Source organism: Microcebus murinus, chromosome 19 (genome assembly GCF_040939455.1).
Source record: "Microcebus murinus isolate Inina chromosome 19, M.murinus_Inina_mat1.0, whole genome shotgun sequence".
NCBI classification, from domain to species: domain Eukaryota; kingdom Metazoa; phylum Chordata; class Mammalia; order Primates; family Cheirogaleidae; genus Microcebus; species Microcebus murinus.
Genome location: NC_134122.1, coordinates 8,872,394 through 8,889,746, shown reverse-complemented (window position 1 = coordinate 8,889,746; position 17,353 = coordinate 8,872,394). Strand labels below are relative to the sequence as shown.

The 17,353-nt window shown below is 61.2% G+C and overlaps 1 protein-coding gene across 2 annotated transcripts in view; it reads right to left on the bottom strand.

Moving 5' to 3' along the window:
• Window positions 1-8,890: 8,890 nt before the first annotated feature.
• Window positions 8,891-17,353, bottom strand: part of CLEC16A (C-type lectin domain containing 16A) — a 201,214-nt gene continuing 192,751 nt past the window's right edge. Inside the window, exons 23-24 of one of the 2 annotated variants that reach the window (XR_012913481.1) lie at window positions 10,305-12,198; window positions 8,891-10,220 (exon numbers count right to left, since the gene is read on the bottom strand). Coding sequence is in view for 1 of the 2 variants with exons in the window: in XM_075995101.1 (XP_075851216.1) it covers window positions 11,852-12,198 (347 nt within the window). In the remaining variant the exon portion in view is untranslated. Of the gene's footprint in view, window positions 12,199-17,353 lie in introns of both variants that reach the window. The other variant, XM_075995101.1, reaches the window with a different exon arrangement.

Here is a 17,353-nt window from a genome sequence, read left to right as displayed (position 1 = left end):
CTTCCTTCTCTGGCCCTCAGTTTCCCCATCTGTACAACGGGCTGATGACAGCACCCACGCCACGGGGCAAGGTGGGAGCGAGAGATGGAAGTGGGTGCTGGGTGTCTTCTATGCCACCCCCCCCCGGCCTCCGCGCCCCCTCTGTGAAGGGGGAGACGGCAGAGCCTCCTCCCCGGGTGGGAGGGCAGGGTGGGACAGGACACTCCAGGTGGCCGGGGACCGCCTCTGGCGGAACTCTCCACGCAGCCTCTCCACGCCAGCTCTTTGGGTTTAGCACTCCCGTGTTTCGGCGTCTCTCCTCCCCGTCCCTTCTCCCAGGGTAACGTCCTGGTGGCAGAGAGACCCGGGTCTTCTGAGCCTCTGACAGGCCGGGTGTTCCCGGGCTCGCTTTGCCCAGTGAAACGCCAGCAGAGCCACCTGTCCCCTCCCGGCCGTCACTGCGGAGCCGGGGCCCCTCCGAGCTCTTCCCGCTGTGGGAGCCCCCGGGCCTGGCGCGGAGGTGGCGGCTCCGTAAGAGCGCAGCACCCCGTCGGCCCAGGGGCCTGCGTGACGCTGGCGGGCGGAGCCCTGCCACCCGCGCTAGGCATGTCCAGACCGGCCTGGCTGTGCTAAGCCACTGTCACCGCCCGGCCCCATATGTCTGCACACACGGCGACTTCCGGATTCTTCTGCATGGCCCTCACCGAACACGGCTCGGGGTGGGCGCAGTCCCAGGCCCGCCCTGTGCCCGCACCTGTGCGTGGCCGTGTCTCCCTCCCGCCACCCAGCCGTCACCCCCTGCGTCCTCTCCGGCCTCCACAGCCCACACCCACCCCCCTTGCTGGGCCCAGGCAGAGCTGCACGTCCCCCGTCACCTCCTTGGACGGACACTTCCTCTCACTCCCCGCCTCGTACTACAGTCACCCGCAAGTCTGATCTCCTTCCTGGACTCAACGTTCCTCCAGGGGTGCCGCTTACTAGCTGTGCGACCTTGGGCAAGTTAACGAACCCCTCTGCGCATCACTTTCTTCCTCTGGAAAAACATGACCTTGTTGGGAGGATTAAATGAGTTCACACACTTAAAGCGCTTAGTAGAACAGTGCCGTGTGCTCGGGTTACTTATCTACTGTGCTGTGACAAATGACCCCCTAATTTAGCAGCTTAAAACAGCAAACGCGGCCGGGCGCGGTGGCTCACGCCTGTCATCCTAGCTCTCTGGGAGGCCGAGGCAGGCGGGTTGCTCCAGGTCAGGAGTTCAAAACTAGCCTGAGAAAGAGTGAGACCCCCCTTCTCTACTATAAATAGAAATAAACTAATTGGCCAACTAATATATATAGAAAAAATTAGCCGGGCATGGTGGCGCATGCCTGTAGTCTCATCTACTCGGGAGGCTGAGGCAGGAGGATCGCTTGAGCTCAGGAGTTTGAGGTTGCTGTGAGCTAGGCTGACGCCACGGCACTCACTCTAGCCTGGGCAACAAAGCGAGACTCTGTCTCAAAAACAAAAACAAAAAACAAAAAAAACACCCCAGCAAACGCTCATTATTTTGCCCCGTTGCTGGGGGTCAGAGTCGGGCGGTGGGTGGCTTCCCTGGGTGGCCGTGGCCGGGGCTCTCCTCGCAGCTGCGGGCGAGCTGGCGGGGGCTGCAGCCACCTGATGCTGTGGCGGGCTGCAAGGCCGGCTTCCACGGCGGCCCGGACACGGCTGCAGGCCCCGGTCCTTGTCGCGGGGCCTTTCTGCGGGCAGCTGAGTGTCTCGTGACGGCGGGCGGCCTGGGAGAGAGTGCGGGAGGGGCCGCGGGGCCTGTGCTGTCCCGGCCCTGGGTGCCGCACGCCTCACAGCCACTGCCACTCCTTAGTGCTGCCCGCGCCAGGGCTCTGCCTTTGCAGAGCAGGAATGCCAGGAATTTTATTTTAATTATTTATCTTAAAAAATTTCTTTTTGAGACAGAGTCTCGCTCTGTTGCCCGGGCTAGAGTGAGTGCCGTGGCATCAGCCTAGCTCACGGCAACCTCAGACTCCTGGGCTCAAGCCATCCTCCCGCCTCAGCCTCCCGAGTAGCTGGGACCACGCGCGTGCCATGTTGCTCGGCTAATGTGTGTATTTTTTGTAGAGACGGGGTCTCTGTGTGGGAAGAGGACCTGGATTCGACTCCTGCCCCTGCTGCTGGAGCGAGTCATTGCCTTTTCCTGCCTCGGCTGCTCCCCCTGGGAATCGGGGCTGCCCTCCCTGGCCCAGGGAAAGCCAGGGCCCTTTGGGAGCGCGCAGAGGCATGTGAGACCCACCGCTGCACTGAGGGGCATCAGTCCGAGGCGAGGTTGTCACAGCCTGGGCAGGGCCTGCGTGCAGAGACTGCCCACTGGGCCCGGCCATCGTCAGGGTCTTCCCGCTGGGCTGGGGCATGGCCCTCCTCTCCTCACAGCCCTCCAGGGCTCTGAACCCCCTCAGAGGACAGTCCTAGTCCCCTGAGTGGCCCCCAGGCCCCTGCGTGCCCCATCATTGCTCTGACACACATCCTGGCTCCTCTCTAGCCACGGCAGCCTCAGGTTCCTGCGGTGGTGCCCCAGGGCCTTTGCACTGCCGTTCCCTCTGCCTGGTGCACTCTTGCCCCGGATGCCACGAGGCTCCCTCACCTGCTTCCTGCAGTCTCTGCTCCAGGGTCCTTCCCTGCACTCCCCGCTTAAAGCCTCGCCCCCTTTCTTCCCTTCACCAGCCCGCACGACCCTCTGCCTGGCTCTCCATAGAATGTTCCCGTTCTCGGTTTTCTCTGCTGCCCGTCTCCCCGCTGCGAGGTGGGCTCCCTGGCCTGGGCTTTTGTCTGATTCACTCACTGCTGACTTCCTGCTGCCTGGTACACAGTAGGTGCTCAATCATTGCTTGTCGAATACCTGTTGAAGCCGTGGGGAAGCCAACCCTACCCTGCCTGCCCACTGGGGCCTCCTGGTACACAGTAGGTGCTCAATCATTGCTTGTCGAATACCTGTTGAAGCCGTGGGGAAGCCAACCCTTCCCTGCCCACCCACTGGGGCCTCCTGGTACATAGTAGGTGCTCAATCATTGCCTGTCGAATACCTGTTGAAACCGTGGGGAAGCCAACCCTACCCTGCCTGCCCACTGGGGCCTCTTAGGGTGGGGTGCGGGCAGGGTCCACGTCAGCTCCTGTCAAGGACAGACGCCACCAAGACCGAGGCAGATGGCGACGTCTTTGCCAAGGTGTGCTGGTGGCGGCTGCCCCAGAAGGCCGGATCCCGCCCGGCTGGATTGGCAGGGAGCTGATAGAGCGTGGGAGATAAGCGGGTTGGAGGGAAGACACTGAGATTGGGCCTGCTCCAAGAGGTTCCCGCGAACTTGCTGGGCGAGCCAAGCGTGGGGACGGGGTGCGGCGTGGGGGGCGGCGCCTGTCCTTTGCCGCCGCGGCCTTGCTCTCTCCCTGAGGGGCAAAGGACGCCAGGCCCAGGGCACTGGACTGGCCCCACAGACTCCTGCTCGAGGTGCTACAGACCTTGGGCTTGGGGACCCAGGTCCCATGGCTCCGGGCTGGTGACCCGGGGTTAGGGCTCCCACTGTGAGGTGGGCTAACAGCGGTGCCAGCGTGGTGGGGTGTTGGGGAGGAACTGGGGTCAGGCCTGCGAACTGCTCAGCTGAGCCTGGCTCGGGGGAGCAGCGCATGACGCAGGGGTTGTTGCTGCTCCTTCAGCCTCAACACCACCACTTAGCAGCTGTGTGACCTGGGATAAGTCACTCAGCCTCTCTGGTCTGCATTTGTTCTTCTGTAGAAGAGCAGAATACTGACCTCAGAGGTTGCTGGGGAGGCGCCTCTGCGTCTAGTAGAGGCTGAAAATATCACCTGGTTCAGAGCAGGCCCCAGCCCAGGGCACGGCAGACCTGCAGCGGGGATGGACCAGGGGCCAGTGGAGGGAGGGGTGACCGTCCCTAGGAATGTCCAGGACAGAGAAGGCAAATCCGAGGAGGCTTCACAGAGGAGGCGAGCTTTAAGCTGGGCTGTACATTGGGAAGGATTTAAGAACTGCTGACGTCCGGTGTGGGGAGGCTGCGGTGAGATGCGCACGTGCTCGGTGGCCTGATATTTTCGGAGAGCAATTTGGCAGATTGTATCCAGACCCTTAAAATGGTTTATATTTCTACAGTCGGGTAATTCCCATGCTCGGAACCTTTTATGTGGAGATGGTATAAAATGTGGATGGTCTGAGAGGGCTGGTAGCCAGCCGGGGGGACGCGGACCTGCCACAGAACACGTAACGCTCTTTAGAAACAGAGTTTATGGCAACACGGGGCAACGCTGGGCCTGGGAGGCCGAGTGTCAGAAGCGGGACTTGAAACGACATCCTCTGCATTATTTCAACAGCTAAAATGCAGACAGAAAGACTGGAAAGAAATAAGCTAGGGTGTCAACAAGGGTTGTCCCCGGATGGTGAGCTTACAGGAAATACCATTTTTCCAGGGGCGGGGGGTGCTCGGGGGCAGAAGGGCAAGTGCCAAGGCCCTGGGGTGGGAATGAGCTGGGGTCTCCCTGGACAGGGCTGGGGCATTTGTGCCACAGCAGGGGGTGGGGAGTGGCCAGGCCTGTGTCTCACCTCAGCTGCTGCGTCAGGCAGGATTCTTCAGAGAATCGGAACCAACAGGCGGTAGACAGATAGATGGACAGAGACTTATTATGGGAATGGGCTAAGAAGTCCCACAATCTGCCATCTGCACCCTGGAAGACCAGGAAAGCTGGCGGTGTTGCTTCAGTCCCAGCCTGGAGGCCTGAGAACCAGGAGCACCGAGGTCTGAGTGCGGGAGGAGACGCCTGTCCTGGATCACGCAGAGGGAACGAGTTTGCCCTCCTCCTCCTCCCCCATGTTCCATTCAGGCCCTCCGTGGGTTGAGTGACGGAAGCCCACGCTGGGGAGGGTGAACTTCTCTACGCAGGCTCCTGATTCAAATGCCAGTCTCTCCCAGAAACACTGTCACAGCCACACCCAGAAATAATGGTTTGCCAGCTACCTGGGCACCCCTTAGCCCAGTCAAGTTGACACATGAAGTGAACCATCACAGCTGCCCTTCAAAATCACTTGGGGACTTAAAAAAATTCCAGGGCCCAGCCACACCCCACAGATGCTGGCTCCGTGTGTCTGGGGGTGCCTGGGCAGCAGGCACTTTTTGAAGCCCCTCTGTGATCAGTGAGACCCCCCATCCCCAGCTGAGTGCTTGATTTGCCTGCCCCCACTCCATCTACACAAGCAAGGACACTGACCGGGAGGTTCCTATTTTACAGACGAGGAAGGGAGGCTGGTGAGGCTTTAACCACGTGCTCAAGGCCACAGGGATCGGGAGCGTCAGCGCAGGCACCCGACCCCCGCCAGCCAGCGGGTGCCAAAGCCGGCGCTGCCGCCACTCCGTCCTGCAGGAGGTTTCATCGGACGCTGGGATACCAGATGCAGCTAGGACACCTGGGGAGGCTCAGGGGCCATGGAGTTTCCGACGGTGGCGAAGGAAAGCCCTCGAACAGTCCTGCCCTGTGAGCACAGGCAGGGCGGGCGGAAGGCCAGGACCAGGGCGTGGAGACGCTGATGGAATTCGGGCTGTGGGAGTTTGGGGCCGTACCCCACGGACACGCACAGAGAGCCCACGGCCAGACCCCGAGCCGGCCCCTGGGAGACTGGGGCCAGCCAGACGCGGTCCCTGCTGGGGGCCGAGTCTGTTGGAGAAGAGGACTGAGAATAAATGGCCCAGTTCACAACACGCCGTGGCCTGTGGCCTGCGTGTGCCACGACAGCATCTCCCACCTGGTGCTCTCGAGACGACTCTTAGGGGTACAAGAACACAGACCTAACTGACCTCGGCCCGAGCGAGCTGGCTCCTTTCTCTCAGTCCTCCTGGCCTTCTGATCCTGTTACAGAAGGTGGTTAGGTGCTAACGGGCCTCCCCTTTCACAGAGGGGGGCAGGCCCGGCGCGGTGTGTGGCAGGTAGCGGCCATGGCTAGGACTTAGTGTTATTTAGCTGGGTGTCATAGCGCGTGCCCGCAGTCCCACTCGGGAGGCTGGGGCAGGGGGATCGCTTGAGCCCACCAGTTGGAGGCTGCTGTGAGCTATGATGACGCCACTGAACATTGGCCTGGATGACAGCAAGATCCTGTCTCAAAAAAGAAAAAAAAAAGAAAAGAAAAGAAAAATGTTACATGGATTTGCTTTTATTGCATTGGTTTTTATGGTATCTTTAATTTTGGCAAGCATGATGGGGTGAATGGCGATTTCCCCCCTAAAAGGATATGTCCCTGTCCTAAGCCCTGGGACCTGGGAATGTGGCCGTATTTGGAAACAGGGTCTTTGCAGGTGTGACGAAGTTAAGGGTCCTGAGATAGGGTCACGCTTGAGCAGGGTGGGCCCTAACTCCCATGGCTGCTGTCCCTGCGGAGAAAGGAGAGGCGACCTGAGGCAGAGACGGAGAGCACGTGGCCGGAGGTGGAGACTGCAGCCGGGAGGGGCAGGGCCCCGACCTCCCCCAGCCCTAGGAGGACCCGCCCTGCTGGCCCTTGATTTCTTTTTTTTTTTTTTTAAAGCCAGGACAGCTGGATCATGAGCCCTTGATTTTGGAATTGTGGCCTCCGGAGCTGAGAAAGAGTAAGTATCTGTTGTTTTAAGCTGCTCTGGGTTTCTCTTTCCAGAGTAAAGACTTCCTCTCGAATAAACTGAATTTTAAATGGCAGGCCTCAAGGTCAGGGAAGTGACAGTCAGGGAGTGAGGCCTGAGTGTTTGGGCACACACAGCTGCTCTCAGGGGAAGCAGGCGGGGCTCGCTGGCACGTGGCGGGGAGGAGAGACTTGGGGCAGGCTGGGTGCTGAGGGGCGAGCTCGTGGTGGCCGGTTCCCGGGGGCAGGTGCTGCTGTGGCACAGGCGGGGGGCGCGTGGGCAGAGCAGGGCCTGGGGCCCGTGGCCTGCGGAGGACAGAGGGGCTGCCCTTGGCCACCCCCGGGCGCGTGCCCAGAAGCCCGCGTGCCCAGCTTGGTGATTCAGAACAGACCTGAGTTTGGAGAAAAGCACTTTAGACGCCGAGGGTTTTTCCCCCTCCCCGACGGGCCACGGAGAAGCAGGACAGGAGGGGAAGGGGACTTCCAGCAGCCGCTGGCCGGGGACTGGTCTTCCCCTTGAGCGCCGGTGCTAGGTCACTGGAGGGCAAGGAGCGCCGCCTGCCCTCCCCGGTCCCTCCCTCCAGGCCTCAGTGGGACCCCTTCTAGGCCTTGGGGAACCCCTGACAGTGGCTGAGCCACAGCGGGTCACTTCTAGCCGCTGGGGGGAGGGGGCACAAACACCATCGGGAAGAGCGGAGACCTGTAGAGGCCTCCAAACAGGCTGCAGGCGGTGGCTGCTTTCCAGCTGTCCCACGGCCAGCCCTCAGCCCGCCCGCACGCCCCCTGCCCTGAGCCTGTGCTACCCTCTGACCCCTGGGACAGGTGCTGGCTGTGCTGTCCTCACTTCACAGAGGAGCAAACCGAGTTCAGAGAGGGGACCCGGCCAAGGCGGCTCCAGACTCTGCCTCCTGAAGAAAAGGGGAAGAGCCACTTCTCCTGGGCACCGGCCGTGAGCCCAGGGCCATGCACAAGGACCTCAGCCAGCATGGCCTCAGGTCCCACTGGCTAGGCCTGGGGTGGGGCGTGTCCCAGATGGTTCCAACACCCCTTCGCACCTGTTGTGCCTCCATCCTGCTGCCAACAGCGCCGGGACGTCAGAATCAGCGATCTGGGTTTCAGACGAGCACGAGGCAGGAGCAGGCAGGCTCGCTTCACTCGGGCTCCACGGGAAGGCGCTGAGCCCCCGGGCCTCAGTTTCCTCATCTGTGTGAAGCAGATGCTGCCCCCACCCCTCCTTCCCTGCACCTGTCCCCCGACCCCAGGGCCTGGCCCGTGGCGTGGACCCCTGGGTGGAGGGAGGTGGCTGAGCCCACAGCAGCCGCTGTGCTGTCCCCGGTCCTGTCCACCGGAGGCCATCTTCCACCTTCTCCCCGGGCATCCTCCCAGCAAGCTCCTTCCTTCAGACCGAAGTGGAGATGTGTGCATGCCCACGTGCCCACGAAGCGGGGCAGCTGCGGGGATGCCCGGGGCCAGCTGCGGGGATGCCCGGGGCCAGCAGCCAGACCCAGCGGGCACGGCCTGCGGGGACCAGGCCCTGGCGCACGGCGGGATCCGGCCCAGCCCCAGGGGCCCCAGGGCCTGCGCAGGCCCGGCTCCTCTGTCAGACGTCCAGGAACTGGCCTGGGATAAACCCGGGCTGGTGGGGAGGGGGCCGTGCGGCCGCCAGCGCGAGGCTGGGGCGGGGGCAGGGCGGGCTCCCTCCCTCCCCGGGCATCGCCGCAGCCCTGGCACGAGGCAGGGCGCCCTGTCTGTTCTTTACACTCAGCTCGGGTTTGCTGCAAGGCCCAGAAGCTCCCGTCAGAAGCGTTTGAGAGCCTGTGGTCCGGCTTCCAGGCCCCCCAGGGTTCACGCTGGCGCACGCTGGCATGATTCTGAGTTGCGCTCGCCCTAGCACTCACCCCACTCTGCCCCCCTCGGCCCAGTGACACCGCGGGCACTCCCTGAGCTTGTCCCGAGACGCAGGGCTGTGGCCGTCCCACTGCACAGGCGCAGAGCTCGAGGCTGGGATGGGGAGCCACGTGCCCAACAGGTGAGGGATGCGGACCTCGGACCGGGCTCACCAGGCCTGGCGGCGGGGCACCCCAGTGGGCGTTGCACCCAGCCTCGGTACCTGCAGCCCGAGGGAGGAGAGTGGGGCGGGGCTGGGGAGGAGACCCGGGAGCAGGGAGGGACTCCAGCCGCCACACCCCGCCCGCTCCCCGTGGCTGAGACAGGCCGAGGGGCCAGGCTGCTGAGGGGCTTCCCCGTTGCCAGGCCACGGCCTCCGGCCACGGCGCGAGGAGCACCACGCCACGTTCCTGGTAATGCTTTTCTCTTTTATTGCCAAGTTCAAATTTACAAGGAAGTTCCAGTTTTCATCTCCACCCTCGTGTTCGGCATCCACGCGGCGTGAGTCACGCTGGCGAAAGCAGGCACTTCCCCAGCACGTCCCGAGGCGCAGAAGCCTCTCCTAGCCCGGCTCCTCCCCTCCCTGGGACAAAAATTCACATACTTAGCTCAAAGGAACATAAGGAGCCATAGGTTTATGCCCACATCAACATGACTACATTAAATATTCCGTATTTATTGCATCTAGACAAGATCAAAGTCAGTTCACCCTGTGCCTTTAAGAACAGCGCAGCTCAGAGAGGTCCTGGTGTCTCTCAGGGTGTCCCCTCCCCCGGCCCCTGGATTACTTGCTGACGCCAGTGCTGGGTCCCAGGAGGTGGCCCGCTGTGCAGGGGGCTGGCCTGTTCGCAGGCCCCTCCTTGGCTGGACCTGCTGGGAGCGCATGTCTCCACGACACCTCTCAAAGCCAAGGTGTGGGGGTCCACGTGGCCAGCCTGACACGGCACGCCCCGTGGGCCAGTGTGGACTTGGGGTGGGGGCAGGGTCCGGCTGCAAGTGCTTTCTGCAGGGACTCAGTGGTGGCGGGCTGGAGGGCTCGTGGAGGCTCACTCCAGATGGCCTCCATGTCAGAGGCCATGGCTCCTGCCATCCTATGCCAGAGACCCAGTGTGTCCTGTCTCAACAGGCCTGTCTGGGAGCGCCCCATTGTTAGGTTGGCGGGGTACTCCTGAAGATACCACAGTGCCCACTGCCACCAAGTCAACCAAGACCTGGGCAAGGTGGGGTCCTGTAGAGCCAAAAGGGCTGGCTGCCTCCTCTGGGCTCCCAGACCCCTGCCACGGGGTGTGTGTCCCTCCACCGCACGGCAGAGTGCCAGGGAGCCCCTGGTTACGGGGGACCCCACCCTACACGTCTGGGTGTCCCAAGGCAGGTGCCAGCCCCTGCTGAAGGAGGTTCCTGGGAGTGGCCTTGTGAGCCCTTTTGAGGGACAGGCCTGTCTTTGGCCAGGGGCACAGTCCTTCCAGGGTGCCTTCCCCCATGCCCAAGACCTGTCTCCTTTAGCGCTCAGGACAACAAGGCCAGCTGGAGTGCCGGGATTCCCGATGGCAGGCTGGTGGTCCACGAGGGCCGGGCCCACCGGAGTGGTGTCACTTGCTGGGTGGGACAGTCACTCGGCCTCTCTCATGTCTGGGCCTGAAGATGGAGTCATCTCAAAACCGGAAGTGGGTGGCTCTGGGCGAGCCGGCTCGGGACAGGCTCCGCCCTCCAGCACAACAGGCCGCTGCCAGGGCGCAGGGTGACAGATCCCGATGACACGGTCCCTTCTCCCCAGACCCTCTGCCCTTCTCCGCCCCGTCCTTCGTACCTCCCGGGGGCTCTGCAGATGGTCACGGCGTGTCCTTCCTTGGAACCTCTGCCCACGTGGCCTCCTTGCGGAACTGGGTCTTTTCTCTCTCGAACCAAAGGTCCTTGTGCCTGTGTCTGTGGGAGCTGGTGGCGCGGCCACCCAGGGGCTTCTGGTGACTGGAGAGCCTGTCCCAGGGCGCCACTGCCCTCCTTGGTGGACCACTGGGCTTCCTTCATGAGGCTGGAAACCGACCTGGCGGGCCCTGCTGCGACAGCTGGTTTGGCAGGGGCGGTGAGGACCGCGTTCCTCTAACAGGTGGATGGTGAGATCTTGGGGTACCTCCTGGGGCCACCCTAACGCCAGGCTTCCGTGGACACTCGCACCCGTGCGCTGACACTCCTGCCGGACACGCCTGCGGGCGCGCTGGGGGAGAGTTGTGGAGGTCTCACCCCCGACCAGAGAGGCAAGGGGTCGCTCGGCCGTGCCCGCTGCCAGGCGGAAAGGGCCACCTGGGCGCTGCGTCACGCACACCTGGGTGTCTCCCAGACACCCACACACGGGGCAGCGGGCAGCTCTCTGTAACTTCCGTCACGGCCACCGGGTCTGGAGTCTTCACGGCCCCAAACGGCCCTTTCTTAGACAAACAGAGACGCCGACACTGAAGACAGCGCTGGGGCCCAGCGGGTCTGGTCTGAGCACAGAGAGGGGGACGCATCCCGAGTGGGGAGCTGGCTCGTCCCCCTTCCACGGAGAGGTCTCTGGCCGGTGACACAGGCCCCTCGGCTGCTACAGGAGAGAAACTTCCGGCCCTCTCAGCTGTGTACCTGAGAATACACGTATCTCCCTTATTTTTGTTTAAAAAATAATCTAGACTTTACAGGAAGGTACTTTATCATTCCGCAGGCTCGGCGCAGAGTTGCTGAGTGACAGAGAAATAAGAATCACTTAAATAAATGGAGACAGCCACACTGAGAACCCTAAAAGAAAGCATCGGGAAGGTCAAGAGAAAGTGAAAATGAAATCTTAACGGTATCATTAAACGTTTAACATGACATCAACACTTAGCATTGAGGATTTTTTTGGACTCTTTTTTTCTAAAATAGATGCTTTTAAAAGAAATGCTTTGCATCTGCTGCCAAAAGCGGAAATAAATAGCCAAAGGAAATGGATCATCTAAGTTCACTTTTCTACAAATTTCTCCCTAAAGTGACCTGGTCCAATTCTTCGGTGCACGCTGGGGGTGGTGACAGCGGAGTGGCCTGAAGGGAGAGGCGCCAGTGGGTCCTGCCACCCGGGTTCAGAGACAAGGAGCTCGCCCTCCTCCCTGCGGCGGTCAGCGCCGTCACCCGCACTGGCCGGGTGTCTCCGCCAGCCCCAGCCTGTCCCTGAAGAGGCGCTCGTTGAAAGAAGATTCAAGCGGAGCCCGGTCTCCCTGGGACTCGGGGGCGCAGGGCCAGGTGGTCAAGGTGGCTGCTGGGGCTGCTCCCAACGTGTCCCGCCCGCCGGCTGCACCGGGTCCCTGCCCGCGGGCGAGCACTGAAGGGAGGCCCCGGCGCGGCGCCGACTCAGTGCCTGGCGGGGCCTGCGGGCTCTGCACACGCGGCGGCTTCGCCCAGGGGCTCTGTGCGCACTGCGGGCGGCGGGGGGATGCTGGTGAGGGCGTGGAGGCTGCAGGGGTCAACGGGGGGCACGAGGGTCAGCGACTCGACGCTCAGTGTGTCGGCAGTGTCCTCGCAGAGCAGGGAGAGGGTGGGCTGCGGGGTGGGGACCAGGCTGGGGGACAGGCTGGCCGTCTCCAGGGCTGCGCCCCTGGCCACAGTCTTGCTGGGCTTGGAGTCTGCTTCTGTTTCGTTGACAATCACCAACTGGTCAGGAAGGCGAGGCTGAGGCTGTTCTGGAATCGTGGGGGCATCTGGGTTGGGGGAGAAAAAACAGAAATACCTTGAGCCCTGGAGCTACTCTGCTCGAGCCGCACCCGCTGCTCCCGTCCTGAGGCCCAGGGCAAGCTAGGTGGGAGATGGCTGGCTGGGGCTGGGGACACAGGGTGGCTCCACTGACTCCTTTTGGGGACACAGAGCTGCTAAATCCAGTCTTACTAGGCCTGGGGAAAACTAGGGCCCTGCGCAAAGTCAGTGTGTGGATTACAGAGCACAGCTCCTGGTGCAGAGACCTGGGCGAGGCAGGTTTACGCGTGGGCGTGTCATGGACCATCTGCCCGATGGCAAGCACTTGGGCTCGGGCGTGCTTGTAATGTCAGGCCATTTCCAGAGTCTACATTTGGTGACTTTTACCCAAGGTGGAACTCATTGCAATATTTTAAAAATAAATAAATAAATAAAAGGAATTTTCAAACCAAAACAAAACCTTGTCTGCAATTTGTCCCTTGCTCTAAGCTCCGAGTTAGGACCCCCCGAGGGGCATGACCGCTATCGCGAGTTCCCCCACAGGGGCCAGGGGGAGAAACCGCGTCAGGGGGAAGGCAGGTGAGGTTCCACCCGACGCAGTTACTTTTGGAGTGGCGATTTCTTTTCGTGGTGCTTTTCAAAGTCCTACAGCCAGATGATGGCCTATTTGCTTTCCAGGGACGCGTGTGCCGGGACAGAACGCCAGACGCAACTGGAGTTCACGGTGCAAAACGTCTCCCAGGACTTCAGACGCCAGCCAAGTAAAAACACAAGGCGGCGGCGTGTGGCGTGCTCGGAAAGCAAACTCCTGTCCGTCCAGGTCAGGGGACCCGCCGGCCCCGGGCAGGGCAGAAGGTGCGGACCACGCTGTGCGGAGCAACAGGTTTTAGGGTGCCCTGCGTCCCGGGAAGAATGGCAGACTTGTTTTGTTCGGTGTGCTTCCAGTTATTTTTTTTTTCTTTTAAATTAGGCCAAAATGAAACAGAACAGAAAACTGAACATAGAGTAAAAGAACGGAAAAGCGAAGCGCAAAATAAAAGCAAACAGCACACGGAATGGGATGCGGGGCGGGGTGAGGCTCTCGCCAGGGAAGGAGGGCACAGGCAGAGACGGGCCCTCCCGGAGGACACTCGGCACTTCTCCCACAGGACTCTGGGAAAAACGAGCTCTAAAGGTCCCAGTTAACTTCTTCCTAAGGCTTTTGTGGAGAGAGAGAGAGAGAGAGAGAGAGAGAGAGAGAGAGTTCCAGAGGAAACCGCTGCAGGCTGCATGGGCTGCCGGCCGTCCTCGCTGTAGGAGGGGCGATGGCGCCCGTAGCCACCAGTGGAAAAAGTGATTTGAGGTGTGATCTGAGCCCAGAAGTGCTGAGTGAACATCACAGATGAATTCTGGTTTCTCTGAATTTCAACTCATTTGCTCCACTCAGTGGGGACGCTCAGTGCACTGGGCTGGTGTCGGCCCAGGCTCCCGTCCTGACCTGTTGGAGTGGGGCTCCCGGCAGGCTCACCTGCTCTGGCGGGCGGGAGCGTCCTGCAGACTCACACACAGGTGGATCCACATGCATGTTTGGCTGTGCACGAGGGGTTCAGAAATGACTAATTCCTCGGCAGCATTTCCTGCACGTTTTCTCAGCTGTGCGCTGGAAGCTTCCCGCCTTGCTCAAGCCTGCATTTGCATGCGGACAAAGAGGCTGGCACGCCTCACGCCCTGCTCCCTGACGGGGGTTTTGGCGAGGAGGATATTCAAGGGTGTGGAGAAGCCATAGTCAAATATATTAAAAAGAGCAAACCAACTAACAAACAAACCACATGTGCAAAACTGGTTTCCTCTTTAGGAAGAGAACCAATAATTTTTACTAAAAGGGTTGGCTTTTCCCTTAAAAGTAGCCTCTTTTCTTTAAAAAAGGAAAAAAGCAACCTCTTCGTAGCCACCACCTACCGCATTGTCTTGCTGTCACTGTGGCTGTTTCACTAAGAACTGCTTCCTGAATGTGATCTGCACATTTATCCAAGCAAGGAAGAGGGAAAAAGGAGAACTTGCCAGGTGTCTACCCTGGGGACATTTCCCGGCGAGGAAACTTTTCTGGCGGAGCGCTGAGCTGCAAAGGTCACTCGTGGACCTCTGGCGTGGCCTGCCTGCTGGTGGTTTTGAGCTCTAAGGTCACAAGCTGGGACCAGGCCCAGGAAACGAGGGTTTCGGAGAAAAGTCTGACCTCCTGGCCATGGGCCAGGGAGACAGAGCGGAGGCCAGAGTGGGAAACCTGAGACGGCCGCGTTCCCGTGAGCGGCGGACGGGCCTCCCCGCAGCCCTGGCCTGCGAGGACCTCGAGGCAGGGCCCCTCGTGCCTGGCCAGCACCTCGGACGCTGATCTGCGCTTTGGGCTGGTCCTCAACTGACCCCTGTCAAGTGAGTGAGAGTTTCCAGTACAAACCGGGGTTTGCTGTGCTGGGCCGGGAGAGGCAGGGCTGGGGGATGCGGGGAGAAAGGGCACCTGGGCGGCAAGCAGAGGGGACAGCTCAGGGGAAACAGCTTTTAAATAAAACAGAAGGCGAAAGGCTCCCAGCTGACAAGCGCAACTGCCGAGGCAGGGGGTGCGTCAGAAGCCACAGAAGAGGCGTCAGAAGAGGCGGAGGGGCCCCGACAGCGAGCCAGGCTGCTGGGCAGTGGCCCTGGACTAGCCCGGCCGCTGCATGGGCAGTGTGGGCCCTGCGGTGTGCAAGGGGGACCACGGGGTCACCTCCACTGAGGTGTTTATAATGGAAATGGCTTTTGCCACTTAACTTTGAGTGAAGCTGGGGGGTGGAAAAAGGAAAAGAAAAAAGAAACTAGATGACTTGGTCGCTTTTACAAATTCCCAATTCGCCAGCCACTCACCGCCCCACCCCCATGGCCTAACCTGGGGGGCTCTGGGGACTCGGCAGGGGGTCTCGCCTCCCGCCCGCACAGGCCTGGCCTGGGAGGACTGACCCGAGGGTCGGTCAGGGGCCGGGGGTTTGGTCTCAGATGAGATGAGGCCACAAGGGAGCAGGCAGGGCGGCTGGGGGAAGCTGAGGAAGCGCTGACTCGGCGCACCACTGTGCGCAGGCCTGGCCCGCCTGCCGGTGCAGACCCTACCGGCTGTGGAAGCGCAGCGAGGAGCGGACGTCGCGGCCCGAGCGGCTAACAGAGGAGACCTGCCTGAATGGACTGTGCGTGGGTTGCCGTGGCAGCTGCCGTTCGGAGCACTAAACCCAGTGGCCGCCGTGACTGTCGGCCTCCGACAGGCTGAACACTCGCCGGCGTCCTTTCCTGCCACTCCTGACTAGAGGGAAACACAGCGACAGATCACAGAAAGCCTTTGACAACGACAGCGCAGGCGACAGAACAGCGGCGGACGCTGGGCACCGGTGACGCGCAGGGAGGCGCAGTGCCCGGCGTGGGCACCGGGCGCCAGTCCCCGCGCAGATCAGATGCCCCACCCGGCCCCACGACGGGCAGGGCTGGGGTAGCTAAGGGTCAAGGGCAGAGAGGGCGGTCCTGCTGGAAAGGAAAGACTGCAGGTCGTCAGCAACGGCTCATCTTGGTCAGGAACCTCGGGGACAGAACAGAACTGCCTGTCAGCGCAGACGTGGACCCGAGTTCACGCACGAAATCCCGAGGCCCCGGGACAGTCTGCGGAGGGCAGGGTGCAGGGTGGCAGGGCGGGAGCTGAACCAGCTAAGCGAACCACGCAGACTTCTCAGAGGTCTCGGTGTCACACCCCGAAGCCCACAGGACCGCCCTGAGTTCTGGATTCTCCACGGGCCCCTCCCCAGCCACGGGGCTGCCCCTCCAGGTGGCGGCCTGGTGACCCGGCGCAGGTGGCCACGCGGCGGGTTCTAATTGGCTGAAACAGAAACGTTAGGAGCATGGTCCCGGAGGCAAAGCTCAGCAGTGACGCCGCAAAACCGCGGCAAGGTCACGTAAATGCCACGGGCTACACGCTGAAAAATGGCAAAGGTAAAATCTTATGTTACGTGTATTTTACCACAATAAAGAAAATGATGCCACGGAGAAAGCTGGGGAGAAAAGACAACATCTCCTGCTCAGGTTTCTGTCCTCACAGGGCTGTGGGGGCCGAGGCAGTGACACGAGGGCGGCTCTCAGGCTGTCTGGCTCTCGGCTGGCCCCGACGGGAGGTGTGCTGGGGTGAGGTGGCCCCTGCAGACAAAGGCACGGGGGCAGCCGAGGACGAGGAGACAGCGGCCACCACCAGCCACCAGCCACCAGCCCCTTCTCTCCTCCTGTGAAACCTCGGGGAAGGTGGCCCCGGCTCCTAGGCCAGCGTGCTTCAAAAATGGACATTAAGAGAGCAGGCTGACCTCCACTCTGAACGTGCTCTGCCCTCCTCACAGCAGCTCACGCAGAGCGAGCGTGAGACCCAACCAACGCGGAGACCCAACCAACGTGGGCTGTTCACGGAGCGTGGCGTAGTCACAGAGTTCTGGTCTGAGCAGACGGTTTTCCTATCCCAACCCCACTCAGAGAGTGTGTGCGTGTGGCTGTGTGTGTGTGGTGGTGTGAGCGGAACTGTAGTGCATGCATGTGTGTGACTGGGTGTAAGCTTGTGGGGCACATGCACGTACATTGTGGGGTGCACAGGCGTACCCTAGAAAATATTTCTAAACTATTCCTACTGGCCCCCCTTTGGTTCAAAAACTGGGTCTATTTGCCTTTTTCTGCCACGTGTTCTTTGCAATTCCAGCTTCTCAAAACCATAAAATGCTTAAGGGGAAAAAATGCTGATTCCAACCCTGCAATTTTCTCACTAGGGACAGGGCTGGGGCCCATCAGGCCAGCCACTCGGGACGTGTGGGCGACAGGATGCCCGGCTCCTGGACACTTGGGCCGTGCAGGGGTCTAGCACTCCCCGCAAAGCCCTGGGCACCCCATGGCTCTTCTTTAAAGGGCAGCAGAAAACAGACCAGAGCATCTGGGGCTAAAACCCACCATTCCAGTCCCCTTGGGCTCAGCTTTGTCAGGGGAACAACTGCCAGTGACCATGAGACCCTGGCTGGCTTCTCTGGCCACCGGGGATTTGGTGTGACCCTCCCTTCAGTCTGCGGCCGGCGCCGGGGACGGACCCTCACGAGCACCCGCAGCTGCCTTGGCGTGCGATGCAGACTCAGACACGGGTGCTGCCGG